The sequence below is a fragment of the Aaosphaeria arxii genome (genome assembly GCF_010015735.1).
Source record: "Aaosphaeria arxii CBS 175.79 unplaced genomic scaffold BU24scaffold_2, whole genome shotgun sequence".
NCBI classification, from domain to species: domain Eukaryota; kingdom Fungi; phylum Ascomycota; class Dothideomycetes; order Pleosporales; genus Aaosphaeria; species Aaosphaeria arxii.
Window position 1 is genome coordinate 4,070,621 of NW_022983475.1, and position 21,712 is coordinate 4,092,332.

Below are 21,712 nucleotides of genomic sequence, written 5' to 3' on the forward strand. Positions count from 1 at the left end.
AGGCAGTATGTTCGAGTTCCATCTTAAGCCTGTTGGGAAGTGCGAGTCACTTGGGACGATAACAAGACAGCATGACGCCAGTCTTGCAGCTATATGTTGACTGCCGACCAGCACATGCAGCATGCATGGCCCCATTATCCTATTGATCATCGCAGTTCCATATATCTACTAGCCGGCGTTCTCTATGGAGTGGAATTTACAAGACCCAAAGCTCTCAAACCTTTTAACACTCGTTTGCGAATTTGAGGTCACTCTTCCATAAATATCTACCACCCACTTAGAGATGGCCGACTATAGACCACAGGCACCTCAGGTTCAGCAGCAAGATTTGAAGGGAAAGGTAGCCCTTATAACGTAAGAACTGTTCTGTTATGTTTGGAATAAATGCATATGTTTCAGTACTCCTCTTTTCATAGTATCTTTAGGTTCTGGCTTACGTACCAATACCCATGGAATGGTCTTCATCCATTATATCAAAACACACATGCACCCATATACGCATACCCAATCTAATTCAAACCTCAGAGGCGCAACCAAAGGAATCGGCCGTGCCATAGCAATAGACCTCGCAACGCGGGGTGCCTCCATCCTAGGAACCTACACATCCTCACAATCCGCCCACAACTTCGACACTCTATCCCACACCATTACCTCCATCTACAACTCAACATCATCCTCTCCAACACCCACAACTCCCCTCCTCAAAGGCATTCCCGCAGACATAACCTCTCTCACCAGCATCGACACCGTCCTTGACGCCCTCCAAACCTTTCCCACCCCAAAACTCGACACCCTCGTCCTCAATGCAAGCTACAACGTACACCCACCCCTCGGCACCGCAACCCCGGACGACATATCCAAAACCCTGATCGCAAACCTCCACTGGCCGACCCAGCTCGTCGAAACGCTAACCCGCGACAACCTCTTCAACCCCAACGCCCGCATCGTCGTCATCTCTAGCGACCGCCTGCGTCTGCCGCGCCCGGGATTCTCGCTCTACGCGGTGTCGAAGGCGGGATTGGAGGCGTTGGTGCGCACTTGGGCGATCGAACTGCCGCTGAAGTTCCCTGGCACGACGGCGAATGCGGTGAGTGTGGGGATGACGGACACGCCACTGTTTAGGAGCTACCCGAGGGAGCGGCAGCAGGCGGTCATCGACGAATGGATGGCGAAGGTGAAGGTTGTTGAAGGAGGCAGGATGGGGTTTCCGGAGGATGTCGCGGATGTTGTGGGGTGGTTGGTTAGTGAGAAGAGTAGGTGGCAGACGGGGAGTGTGGTTGCGGCTAATGGGGGCTCGGTTTTCGTGGGAGGGTCGAATTGAGAGGGTTGGGTTTCTTTGGGGATTATGCGATGGTGGTGATGTGTTTTGTGTAGACGTTGGGGGTTGGAGGGAGAGAGAAATGCTGGCGAAGACGAGGTGTTCTTGATGTCTGTAAACATTGCTTGCGTTTCTTGAATAGGCATGGAATTCGTAAAAGTTTATTTTCATCGATCTTTTGCTATATACCCTGCAAGTATATGCATGCCCGATGTAAGTGCTCTGCTTACATTTAGCTATAATGTTGTACATTTATCTAATACATTTATCTTGAAATAAAAGATCTTGTGTCTGGGTCCAAACCTATATCTACCATCGTCCATTTGGGGTCCATGGCAGTACTAATTACTGCTGACCCGTCGAATTTGAAAGGTTTTCGGTTTGACGCTGTCTATGTGCAGCTGTTCCTCTCCGGACGATCCAATATCCTCGAGTCCCTCGCGTTTCCCGTACTCCAGCCCTCGCTTGACAGCTCTTTGTCGCTGTTTGGCCAGCTTGACACGTGAGGCTTCGGTGAAATTGAATTCGCTCAATACATGCTCGATAGCATCTTCCACCAGCTGCTTTGTGTGATTGGCAAGTGCCCTTGTTGTGAACACATTAGGGAATCTGTAGCTGACCCACAGATACAGGACCAGCATCTTGTGGAGTTGTTCCAGGCGGAAAAGGAACGGCCTCCCTCCCGAAGGTTTCTCGTCTAAGAGTTCGAGCGGGATGGGTAGCTCAAGAAGGTCTCCGGTCTTCTTGTCAGCGATGCACCGTGCGAGTTCCTGTAGAAACTCCTTTTCATTTGCGTCGCGGGCATTTGTCGGAGCTGCACACAGCAGAATGCGGTCTTGGATCGTCAGTCCTCTTATTGGATGTATTACGTCTGCAATCGCGAGTTGGTCTTTAAGCGTGCACAGATGAAATCGACCAGTGGTATTCGAGATCTCGTGTAAACGCAGCATGATATAGCTGAACGGAGTGCCGGGTGGGAAGTAATTGGCGAATCTCTCCACAACGACGGATGGCGGGAAAAGGCCTGCAGTCCGGATGATAGGAGGATCGCGCTCCATGGTTGTTTTCAGATACTGAAAGTCTACGTCTTCAAGCGTCGTGGCATAACCCACAGTCTCTTCTTTTGGTGGACCCGGTGGCTTTTCAGTCGGCTTCGCGTCATCGAGGCCGATGTTAGGATTAGCAACAGCTTGCGATGCGGCATCTTTGCTATCCTGTGTGATGGCTTGGTGAGCGCTCCTATAGCGACCGGCCCTACCAGCTATCTGCTTCACATCTGATATGTCTAATGACTTGTAGTTTTGCCCGTCGTTCTTTACAGTTGTTTCAAAGATGACGCGTTTAATGCTCCTACAATTGCAATTAGCCTTGTGTTTTATGATCCGCCTATGGAATAACTTACAGGTTCAAGCCCATGCCCACAGCGTCGCTTGCGACCAGAAAGTCATACTCATTATCCGGGTCATTAAACAACCGGGCTTGCTGGGCTCGTGTCTCGGGAGGTAGGCTGCCATAAACAATTGCACACTTTTTCCCGGTTTTCCCTTCAATTTGGCGTCTCAGTGCATGGATGCCCAGAACTGAGAAGGTGACGATGCAGTCGCCCTTTTCCAGAGAATTAAGTTTCCCCTTCAAGCTTCTATTTGCAACTCTCAAAGGGCTGAGTCGCTCGTAGTTGTGTACTACAACTTTATCCCCAGTAATGGCGCATAGCTGCTTGATCAGTGGCACGGTACGTGCTTCACCACACAGGTGGAGTTCTTTGGCCTGGACCCCAAGGAACGCTTGCGTCCACGCCCATCCTCTTTCCTGGTGATTGATCATCTGGATCTCGTCTATGACAGCTATTTCTAGCTCGGTATTCAGCGGAGCCATCTCTACTGTGCAACTCCACATGGTTACGTCTTCACTAGGTATCCGCTGCTCCTCACCAGTGATAAGCGCACATGGCTTCCCCTTTGCATTCAAACGTGTGTAAACTTCGTGCGCCAAGAGACGCAATGGTCCCAGATATATCCCCCGCTTCGATTCTTCGAGACGCTTAAGAGCGTGGTACGTCTTTCCAGAATTAGTCGGACCCACATGTAAATGCACCGTACGCGAAATCTCTCTGGTCGCGGGATACCATTCAGCAGGATAGCGTAAGTTTGCCAGACCCTTCTGATTCTCTAGCTCAGCCTTTGTAAATCGACCTCCGTAGACTTGCGCGAAGAATAATTGCTTTAACTTGGCCTGGAGTATTCGTTCAGAAGCCGCAGATGGTCCACCCCCAAGCTCCGGTGCGTCCCTCTTTATCCAAACTTGAACGTAACGGATGAATTTGTTCCATTGCTCTAAAAATTGATCGTGGGTAAGGTTGAGGCTATCGAGATAATCGGCGTGCTCGAATTCCTTTCTGATGGAGGACAATGCCTGCTGGGCAAGGGTGATAGGGTCCTTTTGAGGTTTTCTGAGTGGATTGAAACTCTGGCAAATGATTAGCGATCGCTATCATGGTACCGCAAGAGCTGGTGGAAGGTACCCATTGGCCAAACTTAGAGAGGTCTCGAGGCTTCGCTGGTTTTCCCGGTGACCTCCTTTCAAATCTTTCCTTCACATGTCGTCCAGAAAAGTATGCGGAAGGGGTATGCGGTAGAGGATGCCGGGGTCGAGGAGTGGACTTGAAGATGTGTTGACAGAATAGACACAGCGACGGACGCCGCGTTGCCAATGTAGGCATTGCAGGCGGGCAGAATGTTCCTTCGTGGGGAATGCTCAGGGTTGTCGTCTATCGTAGAATGGCATCGGAAGCGTTAACAGTGGCGAATATGGTAGCGCATAATGAACATTGCATTGGTTGGCGCTGGGGGGAAGTGGTCGCTGATTGTAGCAAAGCTTCTTCAAAAAAAAGCCTACCCACGTCCAAAAAAGCTCCCAACGTCAGTCGAGGACGTCAGGCCAGGCACCCCCGAACGGAAAGCGAAACGCCGACCTCCACCACCCACCTACCACTTGCTGTCATCTTGCACCACCACAACCACCTCCGTCACAAGCTTCCCCTCGAATCCACCTTCATTCCAGCCTGCCAACCCGCCCAATTTCGCCCTCCACTGTCTCCACGCGATACGATCTTCAGACTCTACATATTTAACCTTCGAGAGAGCTCCACCAAATACAATCTATCTGCTGTTGGACGGGATCTGACGTTCCACCCCGCCAATCCGCCGTCATGGGCGTCTCAATCATCGATGTCCAGCGTGACCGTATGCGCTCTCTCCCTTTCGTGTGTATATGCCTCGAGCTACAAGATACTAATCATTCTGATAGTCATCATAAACACCATTCGAGGTACCACCCGCGGCGACGTAAGCTCTACTTTCCCTTCACGACTCTCGACGATGTTCTAACCCCGTGCGCAGTGGAAAGTCTTAGTCGTGGACGAGAAGAGCCAGAAGCTCATGAACAATGTCGTTAAGGAGGATGACGTTCTCAATCAAAATATCACAAGTGCGCCCCCTCACATATAATCTCTCCACATACCTTCCTAACGGCTTTGGCAGACATCGAGCGCATCGAAGATCGAAGACCAGACCAAAAAGAAACGGATGCCGTCTACTTCCTCACACCAGATCCCCACATTGTTGATTGCGTCATGGCCGACTTCGAGAGGCGGAAATACAGAGGAACATTTCTGATCTGGACAAGCCGTAAATCTACCTAGAATGTCCCCTGTTATATTTGCAACCGCTGATGAAAGACATAGTCCCTGCAGCAAATCTGCGGCAACGTCTCGATAATTCACAGATGGCGCAGCAACAAATCCGCATGTTCAAAGTCATGTCTATAGACTTTCATCCACGAGAATCGCATCTTGTGGTGTTCAAGGATCCATGGAGTTTTCCTGTCCTATTCCACCCTGACTGCAACAATCTTGTTCGTGGGCATATGGAGGACATTGCAGAGAAGGTAGCGATTGATATTTCACATGAAGTGGAATTATGCTGACTGAACTTAGCTGACCGGTGTTTGTGTCGCCCTTGGTGAGTATCCGACTATTCGGTACCATCGACCTCGCAATCCCACGCACGAGGCAAGCGTACTATGTTCCCACTTGGCGCGATTCGTACAAGAGAAACTCGATATGTATGCGCAATTCAACCCAGACTTCCCACCACAGTCAAACAGACCACGCGGCGCACTATATATCACCGACCGTTCCATGGACTTGTTCGCGCCACTCCTTCACGAGTTCACATACCAAGCAATGGCTCATGATCTACTGAAGATACAAGATGGGGATAAAGTAACCTATAGGACTGTTATAAACGAAGACGAACCAGGGGCAGAGGAGAAGGATATGGAAATCAGCGATAAGGATAAGATTTGGGTAGAGAACCGCCATCGTCACATGAAGGATACCATCGACAAGTTGATGGGAGACTTCCAAAGATTTATAGCCGATAACCCACACTTTACCAAGCAGGACAGTGCAAACGCCTCTGGGATGAATGGACTGAATGCGATCAAAGATATGATGGCCGGCCTCCCTCAGTTCCAGGAGATGAAAGAGGCATATTCGTTGCACCTGACTATGGCTCAAGAATGCATGAATATATTCCAAAGGCAAAAACTTCCAGACTTGGCCTCTGTAGAACAGGTAAGCATGCCCATAGAACCTCTTGCTTTTGAAACTAACATTGTGGTAGTGTTTGGCGACAGGGCTTGACGAGGATTATCGCAAAGCAAAGAACATGGCCGATCAAGTTGTTCGAACTTTGGATGAAGAAGCCGTCACCCCAGCCGACCGTTTGCGCCTCATTGCACTCTACGTTCTGTTCAAGGATGGAATTCTCCCTGCAGATCTCCAGAAGCTTCTCCTTCATTCTCAACTTCCACCTCAAGATGGTTCCGTCATCCGAAACCTGGATCTCCTCGGTGCGCGCACCTCCAAAGCTTTGAAAGAAAAGCGTGACCCGCCACCCCCTCTGTTTCCTCCAAACACGACACCTCCTCCCAATGCTGAAGAGTATGCATTGTCAAGATATGTGAACGGAGTACAGAGCCTGCTGGAAGAGCATATCCGTGGTACTTTACCTCAAGATGTGTTCCCATACACCAAACCACAGGCCGAAGAAGCATATCCTTCTACCCAAGACAATGTATCGGCCGCATCCCTTAGATCCGCGAAGCCGACGTGGGCAAAGACTCGTCTTAACAGTGTCGAGCCTCGACAGCGAGTGATCGTATTTGTAGCTGGTGGAGCGACCTACTCAGAGTCTCGTGCTTGTTACGAGGTGTCTCAGAAAACTTCCAGAGATGTCTTCCTTGTAAGCTCTCATATGGTTAACCCGAGTCTCTATCTACGGCAGGTTGGGGATTTGAGCGTAAGTCGCCGGCAGCTGCATCTGCCTGTGGACGGCCCTCAGCCCAAGGCGCCCGCCCATCTGTTCGAGAAGCCGGAGCCACCGAAACCAGTCGCACCAAAACCTGCTCCGCCACGACCAATGCCAGCAGGAGCACCGGCGCCGAATATGCAAGGTGGTTTGCCATCCAGACCAGGAGGCGGCCCACCCACCGCTGGTTTGGCTCAGATGACCCTGAATTCCGGGAAAGCACAGAGTGGCCCCGGAAGTCACCTTCAGACAGGCAAGCTTACAAAAGATGGAGAGAAAGAGAAAAAGAAGAAGAAACATCACTTCTTCTCTTCTTCAAAGTCGTAGTAGGAAGTACGCGGACAGCTGCCTTTGTGATTCTAGTATGTAGCATGCCGATAGTAGTTTTCATTTTTCAAGCATGGGAATCGGAGCGAATGCATTGCATTTAGGCAATTGGCGTTTTTGATCATGAGGATGCGTATTGTCTATTCGATACCACTGGCTGGCGCTAGACACGATTGGAATTTGTGTGTAGAATAAAGAATGGGATTAAAAACATTTAACCCAGGGAATGGTCCTGTGCTGTCTTAGTGTGGCGTACCCCACCATCTACCTAAATTCCCCACCACGTGCACCGAAATTCACCGCTCAGCGACTACCTGATTACGCGCTTCACCTTTCGAGTATCAAGTGTGTCAACGCCCCCATCATCGGGAGAGCGCCGCTCAAGATGGTCTACTATTTCACCTCTAATACGGTGTCTCCATCAGCCTTCATCTACGTTGGCAAAGACAAGGTTGAAAGTATGATTTTCCACCCCAACATTCACTATTCTTCATCGGAAACAAATCAATATAAACCATAGGCCAATTAAAATATCTCAGCGAATCAAAATTTCGTTCGTTAAACTTCTTCTGACTATCTACAGATGAGGAGCTTATCAAATATGGCTTCGAGGAAGACGTCTGGTTCCACGTTGACAATCTCTCGTCCGCCCATATTTACTTGAGACTCCCCGACGGCCAGGCATGGGAAGATATCGAACAGAATCTCCTGATCGATTGCGCCCAGTTGACCAAAGCCAACAGTATCGAGGGTAAATTATAGTCCTGTTTCCCAGATGATTCCATCACATAGTTTTGGCTGACTCCACATGCAGGTAACAAGAAGGACAACATCACTGTCATCTACACGCCGTGGTCGAATCTGAAAAAAGATGGCAGCATGGCGGTCGGCCAAGTTGGTTTCAAGGACAACCGCAAGGTAAACTACAGTCATCTATTGTTGTACTTATTTGATGTGGCTAAATGAGATGTTTGTGACAGGTCAAACGTGTGCACGTCGCGCAGCGCGAGAATCCGATTGTGAATCGGCTGAACAAAACTAAAGTCGAGAAGTTCCCTGACCTGGCAATGGAGAAGGAGAATCGACTCAAGGAGCTTAGGAAGAAAGATAGAGATGCTCAACAGACTAGGGTATGTTACTTTGCTGAATCGTTTATCAACTATGCCATATCAACTTCCTTGATCAACTTCCTTACTCAATTATCCCCCTCGCTCTCCCAAGCATCATCCTTCCACTCCATCCGTAGTGCCATTCTTCAAATGGCTCAGGCCTTGTGCTTGAGGTTGCTGATTACTTTATAGCGCAAGGAAGAAGCTCGCGTCGCTAAAGAGCGCAAAGAAAAGGCCTGGCAAAGGGATCATATGTATGATGATCTGATGGCCGAGGACAATGTCGCGCAATCCAGTAATCAAGATCGGGACGAAGATTTCCTCGATGATTTCATGTAATGCGAAGGCGACGTTAGACCGGCCCCATGCTTAGGACCTTCGTTCACCCCATAGGAGGCCTAGGCCTGATGATTATGAAGAGTTAGCGGCTGGTTGATGTTATCAAGCAGCACTTGCAGGCCCTGCAAGCCATCTTTGTTGAATAGGGCCACCTTATTATTTCTAGCAGAACAGACTCTTTGATTAGGGTGTCTTGTTCAGGCATTTCAAATCGGATCTCGAGTAGTCATGTGTGGCAGACACATGCCCATACTCTCATTTAACATCATAATACTATGGTTGAATGTGTCATATGCCGTCGTTTTGATTTCCGTCCCTTCATTCGAAATTCTGGTTGTATTGCGAGCTGCCCTGTTGTATCCACCGAGATCTTGGTTCCACCATACAAGAAGGAGATTCTTCACTATCTTGTGTTCTAGACCATTTTCGCGTGCAGCGTACTGCAGGAATTCGATGGTGTTGGCAACCCTTTGAGGGTCGTACGCTTCAGGAGGGCTTTTGCGGAACGCGAGGCGGATGCGTGATCGAAGAGTGTATCTCGCTGGTTTTGAGTATAATATGGCGCGGAGGGAGTGCCGATAGAGATGTCGATACGCGTGTATGATCTCTTGCTGCGCCATGGCCTGAAGATGTTGTTGTTTGTATGATAATCCAGGCAGATGGGCAATCTGAATAATCAGGAGGAGCCAACCAATAAGAGCGCAGATGTGGCCGCTTGATGCCAAGCCTTTTACCACTCTTGGCATTTTGATGACTTGCCTCACTTTCGCTGCCCGCCCTCTCTCTCGCTCTTTCACACACACACTCCAACCTACCTGTATTTACGCTCGCCCAAGGTCGAGTTTGTAGAAGGGCCAAACGGTCATTATACTCGTACTTCAACGTGTTCCTTGTTTTGCAGCAGACCAACTTCCCATCGTGCCGCTGTCAAGAGGATTGACTGGCGGCAGGGTTGTAGAGTCGCTGGAGCGGTGAACACCACATAGTCCCGCCAGAACTGATTACCGACAGTGTTGCTTTCGGCTATCGCCACTTCAACTCTTCTCGTTCCACTTGCTACTAACAAATCATACGTTACAGGACTTAGGCTTTTGCCTCTATTGCCCAAAGATCTGACGGAGTTCTCTCGATTCCGGGCAGCATGGCTCGTGTTCCTGTGAACCATCATGGATCACGGCATGGATCGCGGCATGCCGTAGGTTCTAGTCTATCTACAGTTGATCGCGCCAAAGCCGCACGGAAAAAGAAACCATACAAAGTCGTGATGGAGGTCGTCACGCAAGAAAAGAAGAAACTTCGCTCTGTTGTCCGTAGACTCACTTGATTATCTCAATTTCGGAAACCTAACTTGTAAATAGATGGCATACTCCGCAGAATCACCACCAGGATACACCTTTGTGCCCTTGGGTCACCCAGAACTCACAGAATATTGCAAAGAACGATGTAGACAGCGTAATCTGGAAGCCCATATTGTAACTGTGCGTTCTTGTTCTCAGTTAATCGAGCCAGCATTAACATATCATCACAGGCACAACCAAAGGCAAGGAAGAATTCCGATCCTGAAAAGGATAACGACCACGCGCCTCGTATCGACACCCAAAGGATAGGGCACCATTTCCCCAATCAAATCATAGACGAAGCTTGCGATGTACTGGGATACATATGGCGAAACGGAACGTTTCATAAAAGCTCAAGAAATTATGAAGAGACAAGGTTAGCCAGGACGCTGCGGGATTATGGACACCGTATGCGTCTCCATGGTCGACCCATGACTGAAAAAGAAACGAAAGATCAGATCCGCGGCGCAATCTTGGAAGTATTTCCAAAGATTCCTTCATCAGACCTTGACGGAGTCGTAAGCCATGCTTTCGAAGAGGTGAGTAATATTATGTACCGTCAGGATTAAACGGAGATCTTAACAACTCGTAGGGAACGAACAGAGTAGGTAATGCTAAAGATCTAACCCTTGCGCGCCGTGTGCAACTTGCCGTTGGAGCGTATATTCGTCACCAGTACACAAATTATGACACCATCCTAAAGACTGGAGGAACTTGGCCCGAAGCACGATCCCAAGTACAGTCGATCACTTATGGCAAGTTGAAAGAATGGCGCGACGAGGGTGACGCTGGCAATGAGCTAGAAGAAACATTTCGTGAGATCATCGTTCTCGACGATGATGAAAGCGATGATGAGAGTGAGACTGATGATACCTCGTTCGATGGAAGTGAAGCTAGCATGGAAATCATATCTAGCCAGGCGACTGCGGGCGAACTGCGCCCTAATAATCCAGCAGATATGTTTTCTCTAGACGTGCGCCCCGTTGGTCACAGAAGGCGGATGATATATCTAGAGCCTGCGCACAGGGGTGTCATCTCTGTTCCTGGATCACCCAGACCGCTCGTCAGAGTCCCTGCGCAACCATCTTATATGCAGCAAGTGCCTTTGAGCCATAATTACCCTTCCATCCCACACATCAAACGACAGACAGAAGTGTAGGTTTCCACGCGATGTTTTTCTGAACACAGCTAAATTACATAGACGAGGAGTTCGACCTGCTCCACGTGCGGGCCTGGTACAGGCCTCGGATGGGAAATGGTATAACGTGAGTACTTCGGGACGATGCTATCGGGGGGCTGATTCCAGCAGGCTCTTCCGGTGGATATAGCTAACTCTCACAGCTTGAACCAATTGATGAACCCGGCCTGGTACCAACAAGGGCAGCAGAGTATGCTTCTCATACGGTAGAGTACCCCCCTCCGCCGTCTTCTGTCTTTCATCATAGCAATGGGCGCGTGCAAAGCCCAAGACAAGTCGACTCACAAGACACCCATGGAATGAGATCAGCGCACCTGGGCAACTCGGGGCGTTCATCAAGAGAAGAAATTGTGCTCCCATCTATTGAGCAAGAGACCGGGATTGTAGTATCTCCAAGGCGCTACCCTGAAGGTTTGATCCCTATCGATGACCACGGCTCTGCTCCCATGGGAAGTCATCATCCCATTGTGCATACACCCAAAAGGAAAGCTTTCGCACCCATCATTCGCGAAGACCCTCGTCCGTATGAACCTCAGCACAAACGCCTCAGGCCCCTAGACCATAGTGCTCCATTGCCACCGCCACCTCCCCAATCTATTCTGAATCGCTCACATACCCGACTACCTCTGGATGACACATATAATCGGTCCGGGAGGCAGCTGTCTCACGGACCAGCCCCTCCACGTATCGACGTTGACCTGAACTCCAGCCCATATAGGCGTTCAGACAGAGATCGACTCTTTGATACTGACCCTTCACATACGTATGCACTTCGTGGTCGGCCATACGTTTCTAATTCCTACGGCGCCCAAGCCAATCGCGTACTTGCATATGCTGAGAGATCAGCCCCCCAATACGACCATTTTGAGCCAGTCAACCGCCAAATTCGCTACTCTGCGGCACCTAGCGAGTATCGTAACAGATCTGGTTTTTATTGATTGCTCCCCTCTCGGAATCACGTCAGCGTTTGCATTTTACGATACCCCATTTTCTAAAGCCTTCTGGCTATGTATTCTCATGATCGTCATTACGTTTTCTACATTAGCGGGCGGCTATATACAACTTCGATCAATTATGGAGCTAGCCCAAGGTATTAAAGTACTGTTTTATACGGGCTCTACTTGCGGAATTGAAGTTTTGGTATTGCAGGGATTCAGATCATGTCGCACAGTGCAGTCAGCCTGTCTACACTTGCATGATCAGTAGGCAAAAACTACAACACCAAAGAGATGTACATAATACCCACGATGTATAAATCATACCAACAAAGGAAGAATTAACAATTTTCCGTGTAATGTTTCTTGTTGAACACTTGTATTTCTCAATTAGGTAAATCTTTGTGTGCGTAGCTCTAGTGATCTACTACAGGCAACACAGTTGCGATAGGGCTAGGTGCACATCTCGGATCTTGGGATGGTGAACCAGGCATTTCCGCCTTGGACCACATTTGACAAAACAACCATCCCGCTCTAAAGAATGGTTCGTTCCGTTCTGCACTTCTTTGCTGCTTTCTGGAGATGCTAGTCCCCATATATTACTTGCTGAACTTTACTTAGTAACTGTTATACATTATATTGTCGGACATTAGATGCACCCTGCAACCCAATACAAAGTTTTGTCTGATCAACATACCCTATTGCGCGTGAGTAACAACACAATATGTCTCAGGATTCCGAAGTGCCGAACAGTCTGTCTCCCCAACTTAAAAATTAGGATCGGAGTTGAAAAGATAAAAGGGCCCCTTTAGCCTAGCTTAAGTCCTTTACCTACATCACTCATTCGTGTTCTTCGAAATTTCCTGTCTCCCCTCATTCATTCATTTGTCTCATTCATTTACCTTTAGCTTTTGTATTGCAAAGTTCTTGAAAAATATGCTTTATTTCACGCTTTTGCTCCTCCTAGAGACATTCATTACCTTTAGCAATGCAGGTCTCATTCGTCCAAAACCACGCATTGATGTTGGACGTTGGGTCGATCCGATAACTCATGAGCCATCCTCTGAGCGTCCTGATAAAGTTACGGAGGTATGGCGTGGTGATAGACGTTCGCCCTCCGAAATTGCTCCAGCAAATGGTTTTCAATTGAAGGATGGGACGCCTAACGATAGTCTATACAGACATATTCTAGGTGAAGTTCCTACCCAGGATGTACTCTATCCTGAATCAGTTGGAGAAGTTTCTGGCTATGTCGCTACAAGTTTCTTAAAAGAAGCTGGCGAAGAAATACTCAAAGGTTTTAATAACGGAGGTTATCTCTACAAGATTAAGACTTCCCACAACTTCGTCGATACCCAAAAAACCTTGAAGCAATACAATAAATATCCAGTACAGTTGGAGTTTGCAGCCAAGGGAGGCATCCCAATGGACCAAATTATAGGCTGGTGCTCCTTCCCTGGTCGCCAATCAAGGGCACGTGTTCCAGGTCCATTTGTGAAAAACGACGACAGCTTTTACGCGGAACATTTGCTTGAACCCACGAATCGAACGTTCAACAGCGAGAAGTATAAGGGTCAAACTGATGGCGGTGCACAATACGACTTGGCTGGCTTCCCTAAAGATTTCCCAGCATGGACTGAATCCCCCTGGAAAGACTTTGCTCAAAAGCTGTTGCAAAGATCCACGAAATCTATGCAGTAATCTACTCTCTATGCCGGGTGGCAATTGGAGTCGTACAGGTCCAATTAGGGTTAGCATTTTGTCAGGGACAGGGTGAACACATTCTTTCGCGTATACTTCAGCGCCTCCCACGACTCCAATTACTTCTCATTGCTCAATTATACCAAAATTAATACACTACACGGCAGGCGACGATGATTGCTGAAGTTGGTTCGGTCCAAGACTTGTGTCGGAATAAGGATATATTTTCTAACGAAGAGAGCGGTAAAGAGCATTAGAGGAACAGACTTTAGTCTGAAAACCTTTCAAAGATCTTGATACACTACTGAGGTAGAAGACGGTTGATAGTGATCGGAAGGTTTTGATTACCTATATACTGCTACAGGCCATCGATATATAGCACACATGAACACGCCCAAAAGACTTCTACTACTTAAAAGCATCTTTGAATGCAGGAACAACTTCTGTGACAGTGGGCAAGAGATCAACTATCAAGATATTGTGGCTGATAACATGACTTCTTGCAGAATATAACAAACGTTGAGATTTCCCCTGAATCAACATTGTCCTTCTCTATCATGTTGACTCCCTAATACTGATATTGCCAATACGTCATTCGCGGGTACCCATACGATTTGGTGCACTCCCTCCATCCCAAGGTCAACAGGTGACGTTGTATGGTACGAGTAACTCCTTTGATTTAGATCCTTGAGGCTAATACTTACTTGAACAAATCCCTGTGTAATGTTTATTGTTCAACACTTGTGGTTCTTAATTTAGTAAATCTTTGTATGCGCGGCCCTAGTGATGTACCATCTGTGATGATCTCGAGTGTTTGTATCCTGCGTGCCTGCGTGCGTCCTATATTTGAACCAGAGGCATATCGTATTTCCAGATATATGCACCCTCAATGTTTGCTATATATACGCCCTCAATGGTAAGACTTGCACATACGACCATTGGACTATGAAAACAGGGCTTCCCGTTCGCTCAGCCATACTTAAGCATAGTACCGGCGGACTAGTAGTTGAGTGGGTGACCATCAGCGAATCCCCGCTGTTGTATGTTTTTTTGCTTCTTTTGCTCCTTCAGATCGATCGTCTTGGTAATAAGTGGGTGGAGTGGGTAGATAGTATAGTGTAGTGCAGTTGTGGGGTTGAGGCGGCGCTTGAATGGATGGCTTCACCTCATGGTCGTAGGTAGCATCACGACTTTGGCAGATAATTCTCTTTTGATAAGTTTTTTTGTTGCTTTTTTAAATAACAGTCGGATAGTTCAAAATCAATACTTTATTTTCTTATCTGCCCTCTCGAAGACAGAAATGCGAATAGATCAAGCTTTTTACACATGCAAAACAGAACTTGTATCGTTGAAGAATCTCCTATGTGGGATCAGGTAGTGCATCTTCGTAGCTACACGCGTCAATGATATATCTACATTCTCGGTTTGTGCTGCAACCCTGCTTTGAAACCTGCCAAAATATTTTTATGGGCGTCCTCTTTAAGGACACCATAGACTCCACTCTCCGATTTTGAGACCAAGTTCCTTTCATTTATGAGTGCAATGCATTCCGGACGACCGCCTAGCGCATCCACAATCCCGAGCTTCAATGTCTCTTCTCCTTTCATTCGTTTGCCTTCCAGCACTGCTGTTCGATATGCCTGAGACCCGGACATCTTGTGCTGAATCATCATGGCAATAGGCGGAGGAATCCTGAGGCCCATGTCTACTTCGGGTAGACAAAGAAATCCTCGTGAGCTATTCTGAATGCGATAATCACTCGCCATAGCAATGAAGACACCAGCCCCATACGCATGGCCGTTAATGAGAGCTATGGTTGGCAACGGAAATCTGGGTAGATCAGACTCTGAAGAGACATCTGGACACGAAGAGAATATTTACGTGAGAAGTCGTTCAAGGAGTGGAAACATAGCTTCTTCCATAATTTTAGGATGCGAACCCACATGGTCGAGATCGAATCCGTTACTGAAGAATTTGGGATTTGAGCTTGTGAATACTAGAACACCGGTTTTGTTCTCGCGCTCGACCTTGTCAAGGGCATCCAAAAATGCTTCGAGGAATGAGGTGGTAACCTGATTTTGTGATCCGGAAGAGAAATTCAGTACGTAGATCCCGGTTTCAGGGGAAGAGCAGTCAAAGAGGCCATCTTTTCCAAACGGGAGTTTGAACATGGTGGGGAATTCTTCTGGGAAGCGGCGAACCGCTACAGAGTAGGAGAGATTGTCGTGAAGATATACGAGTCCCTGACCTGTCATCTGGTTCAGACATCACGCGCATGACCATGTTCCAATTTGATGTTCACTCAGCACGCCGAGGTATCTGGCAAGAAATGAGGATGCCGAGGCGCCTAATCGCACTTCATATATGCATTCACCTCGGTGTAGCAGTCCAGTGAATTTGAAACGCCAAGATTATGTATTACCGAAAGGCCTCGGTGGTAGAATAGTGGTGCAATACAAATACATGTCTGTCTAGTGACTATCTGTGTGCAAGTTGCCTGGACATTCGTTGAATCGACGTTTTGCTGAAAAGCACATCCTTACCCGCCACGATGTCTAATGACACTGCCCTTACGCTTGAGGTTGCTGTGAATATCTGCATCATCACCCTGAATTTACCAAAAAGCTCAACGCACTTACTCAACCCCTCTACTATCGATTAGGAAGTCTGGTAAGACAAGCAGATGCACACCCAGACACCCTTGTGACCTTGATCATTGGCACAGGTAGAGTCTTCTCAGCGTAGCCGCCCCAGTCTTACATTGAATAGGACCAAAGCTAACATTCACTAGAGGTGCGGATCTACAAGCCCGCCCTGCAACTGCAGCGAGCTCCACCGAGGATGAACCACGGAAAGCCTGGCTCTCTGCACTTGTCAACAATACAATCGATGTTCCCAGCGCGTTCTTCACACACTCGAAGATTCTCATTTGTGCTCTGAACGGGCCCGTCCTTGGGTTGTCAGCTGCTCTTGTCTCACACTCGGACTTCATCTATGCTGCTCCAGGAGCATATCTGCTCACCCCCTTTGGGTCTTTGGGCCTTGCTTCCGAAGGTGGCGCTAGCGCTGCGTTTATACGGAGGTTGGGATTTGGTCTGGCTAACGAGGCACTGCTGAAGGGCAGAAAAATCAGACTTGATGAGCTGAAAGCAGCGGGCTTTGTTAATACCGTCGTGGAAGGAAAGGATGATTCGGACTTCAGGGCCTTGGTTCTAGAGGATATTCGAAACTCCTTTGGGGCACACCTGGTCCCTTCGAGTGTCATAGAAATAAAGCGGATCATGCGACGATCGCTTATTCGGGAACAAGAGAGCCTGGCATTGGATGAATTGTTTACCGGTGTCAATCGTTTCGCTGAGGGTATTCCGCAAGCGGAGATGAAGAAGATCGTCACTGGTGAGAAGAAACACAAATTGTAACCTGAGACCTGGCAATGGCATGGAAGCCTGATCAGAATAGCTTGAACAGTCCTCAAAAAACATTATTGCTGCTAAAGTTATACAATTTGGATTGACTAGCCTGACGATCCGAATGACGGGTCTCAACCAGATTATGTGTCGAGTAGGTTGAAGTCAAAACTGAAAAACTGAATGTCAGTAATATAACAAACAGCCAATGAGTATGAAACTTACCCAATGTCAGCAAAAAAATCAAATGGCATAGAACCATCATAAGATCTTCGAATCGCAGATAATGTATCGAACTCATCATCATGAACTTGATGCGGCGCCACCGATACATCTGTCCACATATCGGGAGCGATTGAATTTGACGGTGTCATTGTATCAACATTTGGAGCGGTCTCGGTTTCGGAAAGTGCTGCAATTCTCCGACTCAATATCTGCTTTTGGGCCTTGGAGAACATTCTGTACAAGATCTCGGCCCCAAAAAATGTCTCTTTCAACTCCTCAACTACGATCATGCATATCTCAAGGTGTTTGGATCCCATTCGATGAATCATGTTTTTATGTGACGAATAATCAAGAAGATGGACTTGCAATGCAGGCACCAAGGCGATACAGCTACCCGTGGTTTAGTTTGCTTCCCTTACTCGTTAATCATAGCAAAAACATACATCATTGATTGGCAATCATTGATCATATCAGTGCCGATCATGTTACTGAGGCTCATGTTGACGGAAGCAGCTGCAGATCTCGTCTTCCGCTCGACGATCGATTTCCATTCCTGAGAGAAGGACTCGGTTGGGTTCATGAGAAGGAATGGTCGGTAGAGGATGATAGAAACAGATCTGGTAATTAATTTAGTCTTCGACAGGGTTTCGCCAGGGCCGGAATCGAGCTCCTACATACTCGATATATATTTCAAAGTGATAAGCATACAACAATACGAGGCGACTTTGCCTGCCTAATCTCATGATGTTAGAGTATTTGTCGAAACAAGCCCGGATCTGACTCTCAATCTGTTCTATCTCGTTTTCTGTTGGTAGCACGCGATTTGCTCGGTGTTGCCCCAACAAAATATTCGATAACGCAACGGTAAGCTCCAACAGATGTATCCACAGCATGGACAATCTTCTCATATCATCCGGCAGATACTTTTCCCGGAGAGTACAGCTTATTTCTGCAACTCGGTCCTCAAGATCTTGTACCGTTGGCATTGTAGAGCTACAGTCAGTAAGTTGGATGCGCATTGGTCTGCCCATGCCGGCGGAGAACCAAGCCTCTCGGTAGAAGCAGCTCCACCAGAGCTGCCTCCAGAGTCTTCTATTATAGACAGATAAAGATCTCGCATGACCTAAGCTACTGTCTGGATCCCGATGCAATCCAATTGTCTGACATAGGCTGATCGCTACTCCGTTCCAGTGCCAAGGTCCTGTGCGATCTTCAGTATCAGCATACCAAAAACCCATCAGAAGAACGGCCTGGATCAGTGTGACCTTGTCTCGCTCGTACTCTGCGTCATAAAGAGCCTATAAACAGCAGATCCTTTAGCTTGTCATTCAGCAGATCATGGTTGAAGTCTTCTACCTTTGCTTTCGTGTACATTGAACGTTTCATTTCTTTACGAGATGGAAATTGGGCCGTCTTCAGGGTTTTGCTATCCGCGAACTAGCGCAAGTTAACTTGCAACTCATGAGGCAATACATTGATCAGCTTACATTGGCAGCTGCCAGAAACATACTCCAAAGTAGGTGCGTACTAATCTCAAAGCGATGTTCGCTATGAAACTTCTCGAGGAAACCTCGAGGTTCTACTACTGGAAAAAAGGGATGCACATGGTGGAAATACGCCTGTATTAGCATGTCGCAAACTTCTAAGACGGGTAGATCAAAAGCACCCCTGAGACGCAAGAAATCTATCGTCTGAGGGTCTATATGACTAGATTTGATCTGTGGCACGAGGAAATGGCCACTCTTTTCCTTCCGCCCAGGCTCACATATGTCTGCGACAAGACCGACCCCATGAGGATCACCTGGATACTGTAGGTTAGTGGCTGAAGTCTTCACCCCTCAACAATATCCCAAAGATGTTTGGCTCACCGTATACGGGCGAACAACGATGCTCCGAGGCATCGTCATCTAAGGGAAAAGGACTTGAACCACTCTGTCCAGGATGATGGCTAAAATGTTCGGCAAAGGGACGGTAGGGTGTTCTTTGCTCTTCGCGTTCGGCATCAAGTGGAGTAGGTACAGCTTCACTAAGATTTTGGCGCTCTTGTGTGCTCTCTGAGGGTGGGGATATCTGGTTATGCGAATCTGCCCTCGGCGCCGTGGGAAGGACGCTGGCAGATTGAGGCTCGTCCCTCTGCCGCTGAGGCGGCGCCGCGGGCAGCTCATTCCTCTGACTGATACAAGCAAAAATTCAGCTTCATTACTTGTATATTTTGCCCCAAGTCGTCACCAACCTTCGTCGTTTAGCCACTCTTGGCTCGCACTGCAGCCGGTCTAATGTGCAGTTCATGCATGGTGAACCGGTCTGCGCAAGGCTGCATCTTACTTTGCGCGCATGACAAGCTTTGCAAGCAGCATTTATACGTCTTCCACGCCTTGAACTAGGAGTCTCTGCGCTGTCGCCTGATGGGCGCTGCATGTGGATTAAAGTGAGCGAGTAGAACGTTTCCCAATGCTAGATGTTAAAGGCTATGGAGAATGTTCATGTAGGGAGAACACCTCGGAGTCCAAGGCAACGATGCTAGCTACCCGAATGCCTCGGCAAAATTGTCTACCTTCATCAAGGCACAACTAGTTGTTCTGTTATCCTAGTGAATCAAACAACGGTAGTCTAGACACAGCATCGCATTTTTGACATAGGGAAAATGAGGGATGCTGTGAAGTCCGAAGCACTTGTAACTATCTGTACTTCAGCCTAGACTATCATTCTGGATATTTCGGGGCCTATGAACATCCGGTTTGGTTCCAATGTAGGGACTAAATTTAAGAACTACATATGAAGAACAAGAAGAGGGTTATTACTTTATTCATTATCAAAGATCTGTAACATCATTTAGTTTCGCTTCAACGACCTTGTGCTTAACCTTTTCGAGGCATCCAAACGATCTCGCCGTGTAAAGCAGTCTTGAAATCTGCTTTTATCTATGGCTAAAGATAGGCGTTTCCCGGTATGATGGAGGCTCCCTGAGGTTGCTCGAAGCTCTCCTCTCATCCAAAAATCTTAACCACGCGTAAACAAATCGGTATAGCGTGCCAGCGCCAAACTTGTTTCATCGAAGAATGTAGCATGCAAACTGTCCCAACTGTTGCCTTCCGCTTCAAATATAGCCAAATTTCGCTTCCGAATACCCTCAATCCTCTCCCTGCCCTCCTCATCATCAGGCAAAAGACCTGCGCGACGAAACATCTCCTCCGGCTTTACGGTTTGCCAGCCCTGCTTAAAGACAGCACGCGTAGCAACGGAAGCAAACACAGCCTTCCGATTAGTTTCCGCATGTTCAGCCTTCTGTTCAGCAGATAGCGCCAGCAAAGGCTCCAATTCCTCCTCATTCTCGATGTGTAGGTAAGAAACAGGTTTGAATTTTCCCTTTTCGACAAAATGGGTTATAGCATAGAGCCATTTATCATCCCAAGCGATTAAGCGAGTCCACATCTCATAGGACTTGTACGCTTTGATCTCCTTCCTGAATGCGCATTGTGTTCCGCCCAGTACAAGTCGTGGTTTCGTAGACCAAGGGGTGAGAGCGAGCTCGTCACCCATAAGGAACAGCGCACAGTTGATGCGAGCATTGTCAGCGTCAGTAAGGTAGGTGGAGTTGGATTTGTGCATGTTAAAGTCTATCTCCAGCAAGGGCGCATGTGATGTGGTTATGGCAGGTAGGAATAGGCAATTCGGATCTGCATGACGGCGAGGCTTGACGTTGATGCGCGCATATATAGTGCGAAATATACGGTACTAACAAGATTTAGTACGAAGAATTTTGTCCACACTGTATGCATTCACATACATGCCATATAAAGGGTAGATTTTTGACGTTGAAGATAGCGAATACAACAAGCAAGATTTTAACGAGTTTGCTCCCAGGTAGGAGCGTAGTCCAATCCATCTCGAATGTTGAGCGATGTGTATCGAGTTCGGCGTCGTGAGATTGTAGAAACCCTAGGCCTGGGGCATATAAATGTATATATCATAATCTGTTGGTCGTGAACCTCGAAATGATTATTAAACTTGAGCTAAATTTGAGTGCTCGAAGTAAAAGTCCCGAGGCATCTGTCTTTAGACTGTAATACGAACACTGGTTTAAGTACGTCTTACACTTGGCAGTCTGGCGCACGGGTGAGCGCCTGCGTGATGTTATGATAGCATGATACCCTTATCGAGGTAAGATTCCGCATACGTCTTCCATAAGCATGGCGACAATTGCATTGCATCTAGATGGTTGTCGTAAAGAAAGGCGAAAAGTGAAACATTATAACCATCTCTCTATTGCCGATACAGAGCACATCTGGATGGAGACACTCCAGACCATTTGCCTGCTGGGACTCGATATAGATAACGGCTCCAGTAATTCTTTAGCAGTGTATAGCATATTTGACATGTGATGCTCGGTACCTGCAGCATGGGATCGGAGCTTAAAGAGCCCCAAGTGACCAATTGGACGAAT

General features: G+C 47.7%; 11 protein-coding genes across 11 annotated transcripts; 6 read left to right on the top strand and 5 right to left on the bottom strand.

Moving 5' to 3' along the window:
* Positions 1 to 117: 117 nt before the first annotated feature.
* Positions 118 to 1,456, top strand: BU24DRAFT_130765 (NAD(P)-binding protein). The gene is made up of 2 exons (XM_033521016.1): positions 118 to 354; positions 526 to 1,456. The coding sequence occupies exons 1-2, from the start codon at positions 284 to 286 to the stop codon at positions 1,319 to 1,321; spliced, it is 867 nt and encodes a 288-aa protein (XP_033388299.1). The 5' UTR covers positions 118 to 283; the 3' UTR covers positions 1,322 to 1,456.
* Positions 1,457 to 1,498: 42 nt separating this feature from the next.
* Positions 1,499 to 4,206, bottom strand: BU24DRAFT_365733 (P-loop containing nucleoside triphosphate hydrolase protein). Its single transcript, XM_033524279.1, has 3 exons — positions 3,840 to 4,206; positions 2,721 to 3,784; positions 1,499 to 2,668 (listed from the first exon to the last, which is right to left on the bottom strand). Exons 1-3 carry the CDS (start codon positions 4,035 to 4,037, stop codon positions 1,660 to 1,662), a joined length of 2,271 nt encoding a protein of 756 aa, XP_033388300.1. The 5' UTR covers positions 4,038 to 4,206; the 3' UTR covers positions 1,499 to 1,659.
* A 117-nt stretch (positions 4,207 to 4,323) lies between these two features.
* Positions 4,324 to 7,251, top strand: BU24DRAFT_489813 (Sec1-like protein). The gene is made up of 7 exons (XM_033533663.1): positions 4,324 to 4,560; positions 4,625 to 4,662; positions 4,717 to 4,804; positions 4,858 to 5,004; positions 5,061 to 5,263; positions 5,313 to 5,954; positions 6,004 to 7,251. The coding sequence occupies exons 1-7, from the start codon at positions 4,527 to 4,529 to the stop codon at positions 7,015 to 7,017; spliced, it is 2,166 nt and encodes a 721-aa protein (XP_033388301.1). The 5' UTR covers positions 4,324 to 4,526; the 3' UTR covers positions 7,018 to 7,251.
* Positions 7,252 to 7,402: 151 nt separating this feature from the next.
* BU24DRAFT_431571 (DUF814-domain-containing protein) lies at positions 7,403 to 8,465 on the top strand (the record flags this gene model as incomplete). Its single annotated transcript, XM_033529875.1, has 5 exons — positions 7,403 to 7,475; positions 7,601 to 7,768; positions 7,832 to 7,935; positions 7,998 to 8,147; positions 8,319 to 8,465. The coding sequence occupies 5 exons, from the start codon at positions 7,403 to 7,405 to the stop codon at positions 8,463 to 8,465; spliced, it is 642 nt and encodes a 213-aa protein (XP_033388302.1).
* Positions 8,318 to 9,122, bottom strand: BU24DRAFT_419572 (DUF1763-domain-containing protein). Its single transcript, XM_033527249.1, has one exon. The coding sequence runs from the start codon at positions 9,083 to 9,085 to the stop codon at positions 8,672 to 8,674; it is 414 nt and encodes a 137-aa protein (XP_033388303.1). The 5' UTR covers positions 9,086 to 9,122; the 3' UTR covers positions 8,318 to 8,671.
* A 138-nt stretch (positions 9,123 to 9,260) lies between these two features.
* BU24DRAFT_419573 (uncharacterized protein) lies at positions 9,261 to 12,270 on the top strand. The gene is made up of 6 exons (XM_033527250.1): positions 9,261 to 9,771; positions 9,824 to 9,943; positions 9,994 to 10,341; positions 10,395 to 10,957; positions 11,004 to 11,067; positions 11,144 to 12,270. Exons 1-6 carry the CDS (start codon positions 9,607 to 9,609, stop codon positions 11,936 to 11,938), a joined length of 2,055 nt encoding a protein of 684 aa, XP_033388304.1. The 5' UTR covers positions 9,261 to 9,606; the 3' UTR covers positions 11,939 to 12,270.
* Positions 12,271 to 12,871: 601 nt separating this feature from the next.
* On the top strand, positions 12,872 to 13,636 carry BU24DRAFT_406570 (ADP-ribosylation; the record flags this gene model as incomplete). The annotated part of the gene is made up of 1 exon (XM_033525770.1): positions 12,872 to 13,636. The coding sequence occupies one exon, from the start codon at positions 12,872 to 12,874 to the stop codon at positions 13,634 to 13,636; it is 765 nt and encodes a 254-aa protein (XP_033388305.1).
* Positions 13,637 to 15,048: 1,412 nt separating this feature from the next.
* On the bottom strand, positions 15,049 to 15,807 carry BU24DRAFT_340635 (putative carnitinyl-CoA dehydratase; the record flags this gene model as incomplete). Its single annotated transcript, XM_033523236.1, has 2 exons — positions 15,049 to 15,466; positions 15,518 to 15,807. 2 exons carry the CDS (start codon positions 15,805 to 15,807, stop codon positions 15,049 to 15,051), a joined length of 708 nt encoding a protein of 235 aa, XP_033388306.1.
* Positions 15,808 to 16,187: 380 nt separating this feature from the next.
* BU24DRAFT_489817 (peroxisomal d3,d2-enoyl-CoA isomerase) lies at positions 16,188 to 17,055 on the top strand (the record flags this gene model as incomplete). Its single annotated transcript, XM_033533664.1, has 3 exons — positions 16,188 to 16,217; positions 16,262 to 16,377; positions 16,428 to 17,055. The coding sequence occupies 3 exons, from the start codon at positions 16,188 to 16,190 to the stop codon at positions 17,053 to 17,055; spliced, it is 774 nt and encodes a 257-aa protein (XP_033388307.1).
* BU24DRAFT_130901 (uncharacterized protein) lies at positions 17,053 to 19,735 on the bottom strand. The gene is made up of 8 exons (XM_033521018.1): positions 19,502 to 19,735; positions 19,137 to 19,441; positions 18,756 to 19,069; positions 18,625 to 18,705; positions 17,947 to 18,566; positions 17,712 to 17,885; positions 17,269 to 17,658; positions 17,053 to 17,214 (listed from the first exon to the last, which is right to left on the bottom strand). Exons 1-8 carry the CDS (start codon positions 19,684 to 19,686, stop codon positions 17,187 to 17,189), a joined length of 2,097 nt encoding a protein of 698 aa, XP_033388308.1. The 5' UTR covers positions 19,687 to 19,735; the 3' UTR covers positions 17,053 to 17,186.
* Positions 19,736 to 19,974: 239 nt separating this feature from the next.
* BU24DRAFT_419575 (uncharacterized protein) lies at positions 19,975 to 21,613 on the bottom strand. The gene is made up of 2 exons (XM_033527251.1): positions 21,056 to 21,613; positions 19,975 to 21,003 (listed from the first exon to the last, which is right to left on the bottom strand). Exons 1-2 carry the CDS (start codon positions 21,152 to 21,154, stop codon positions 20,269 to 20,271), a joined length of 834 nt encoding a protein of 277 aa, XP_033388309.1. The 5' UTR covers positions 21,155 to 21,613; the 3' UTR covers positions 19,975 to 20,268.
* Between the last annotated feature and the right edge of the window lie 99 nt (positions 21,614 to 21,712).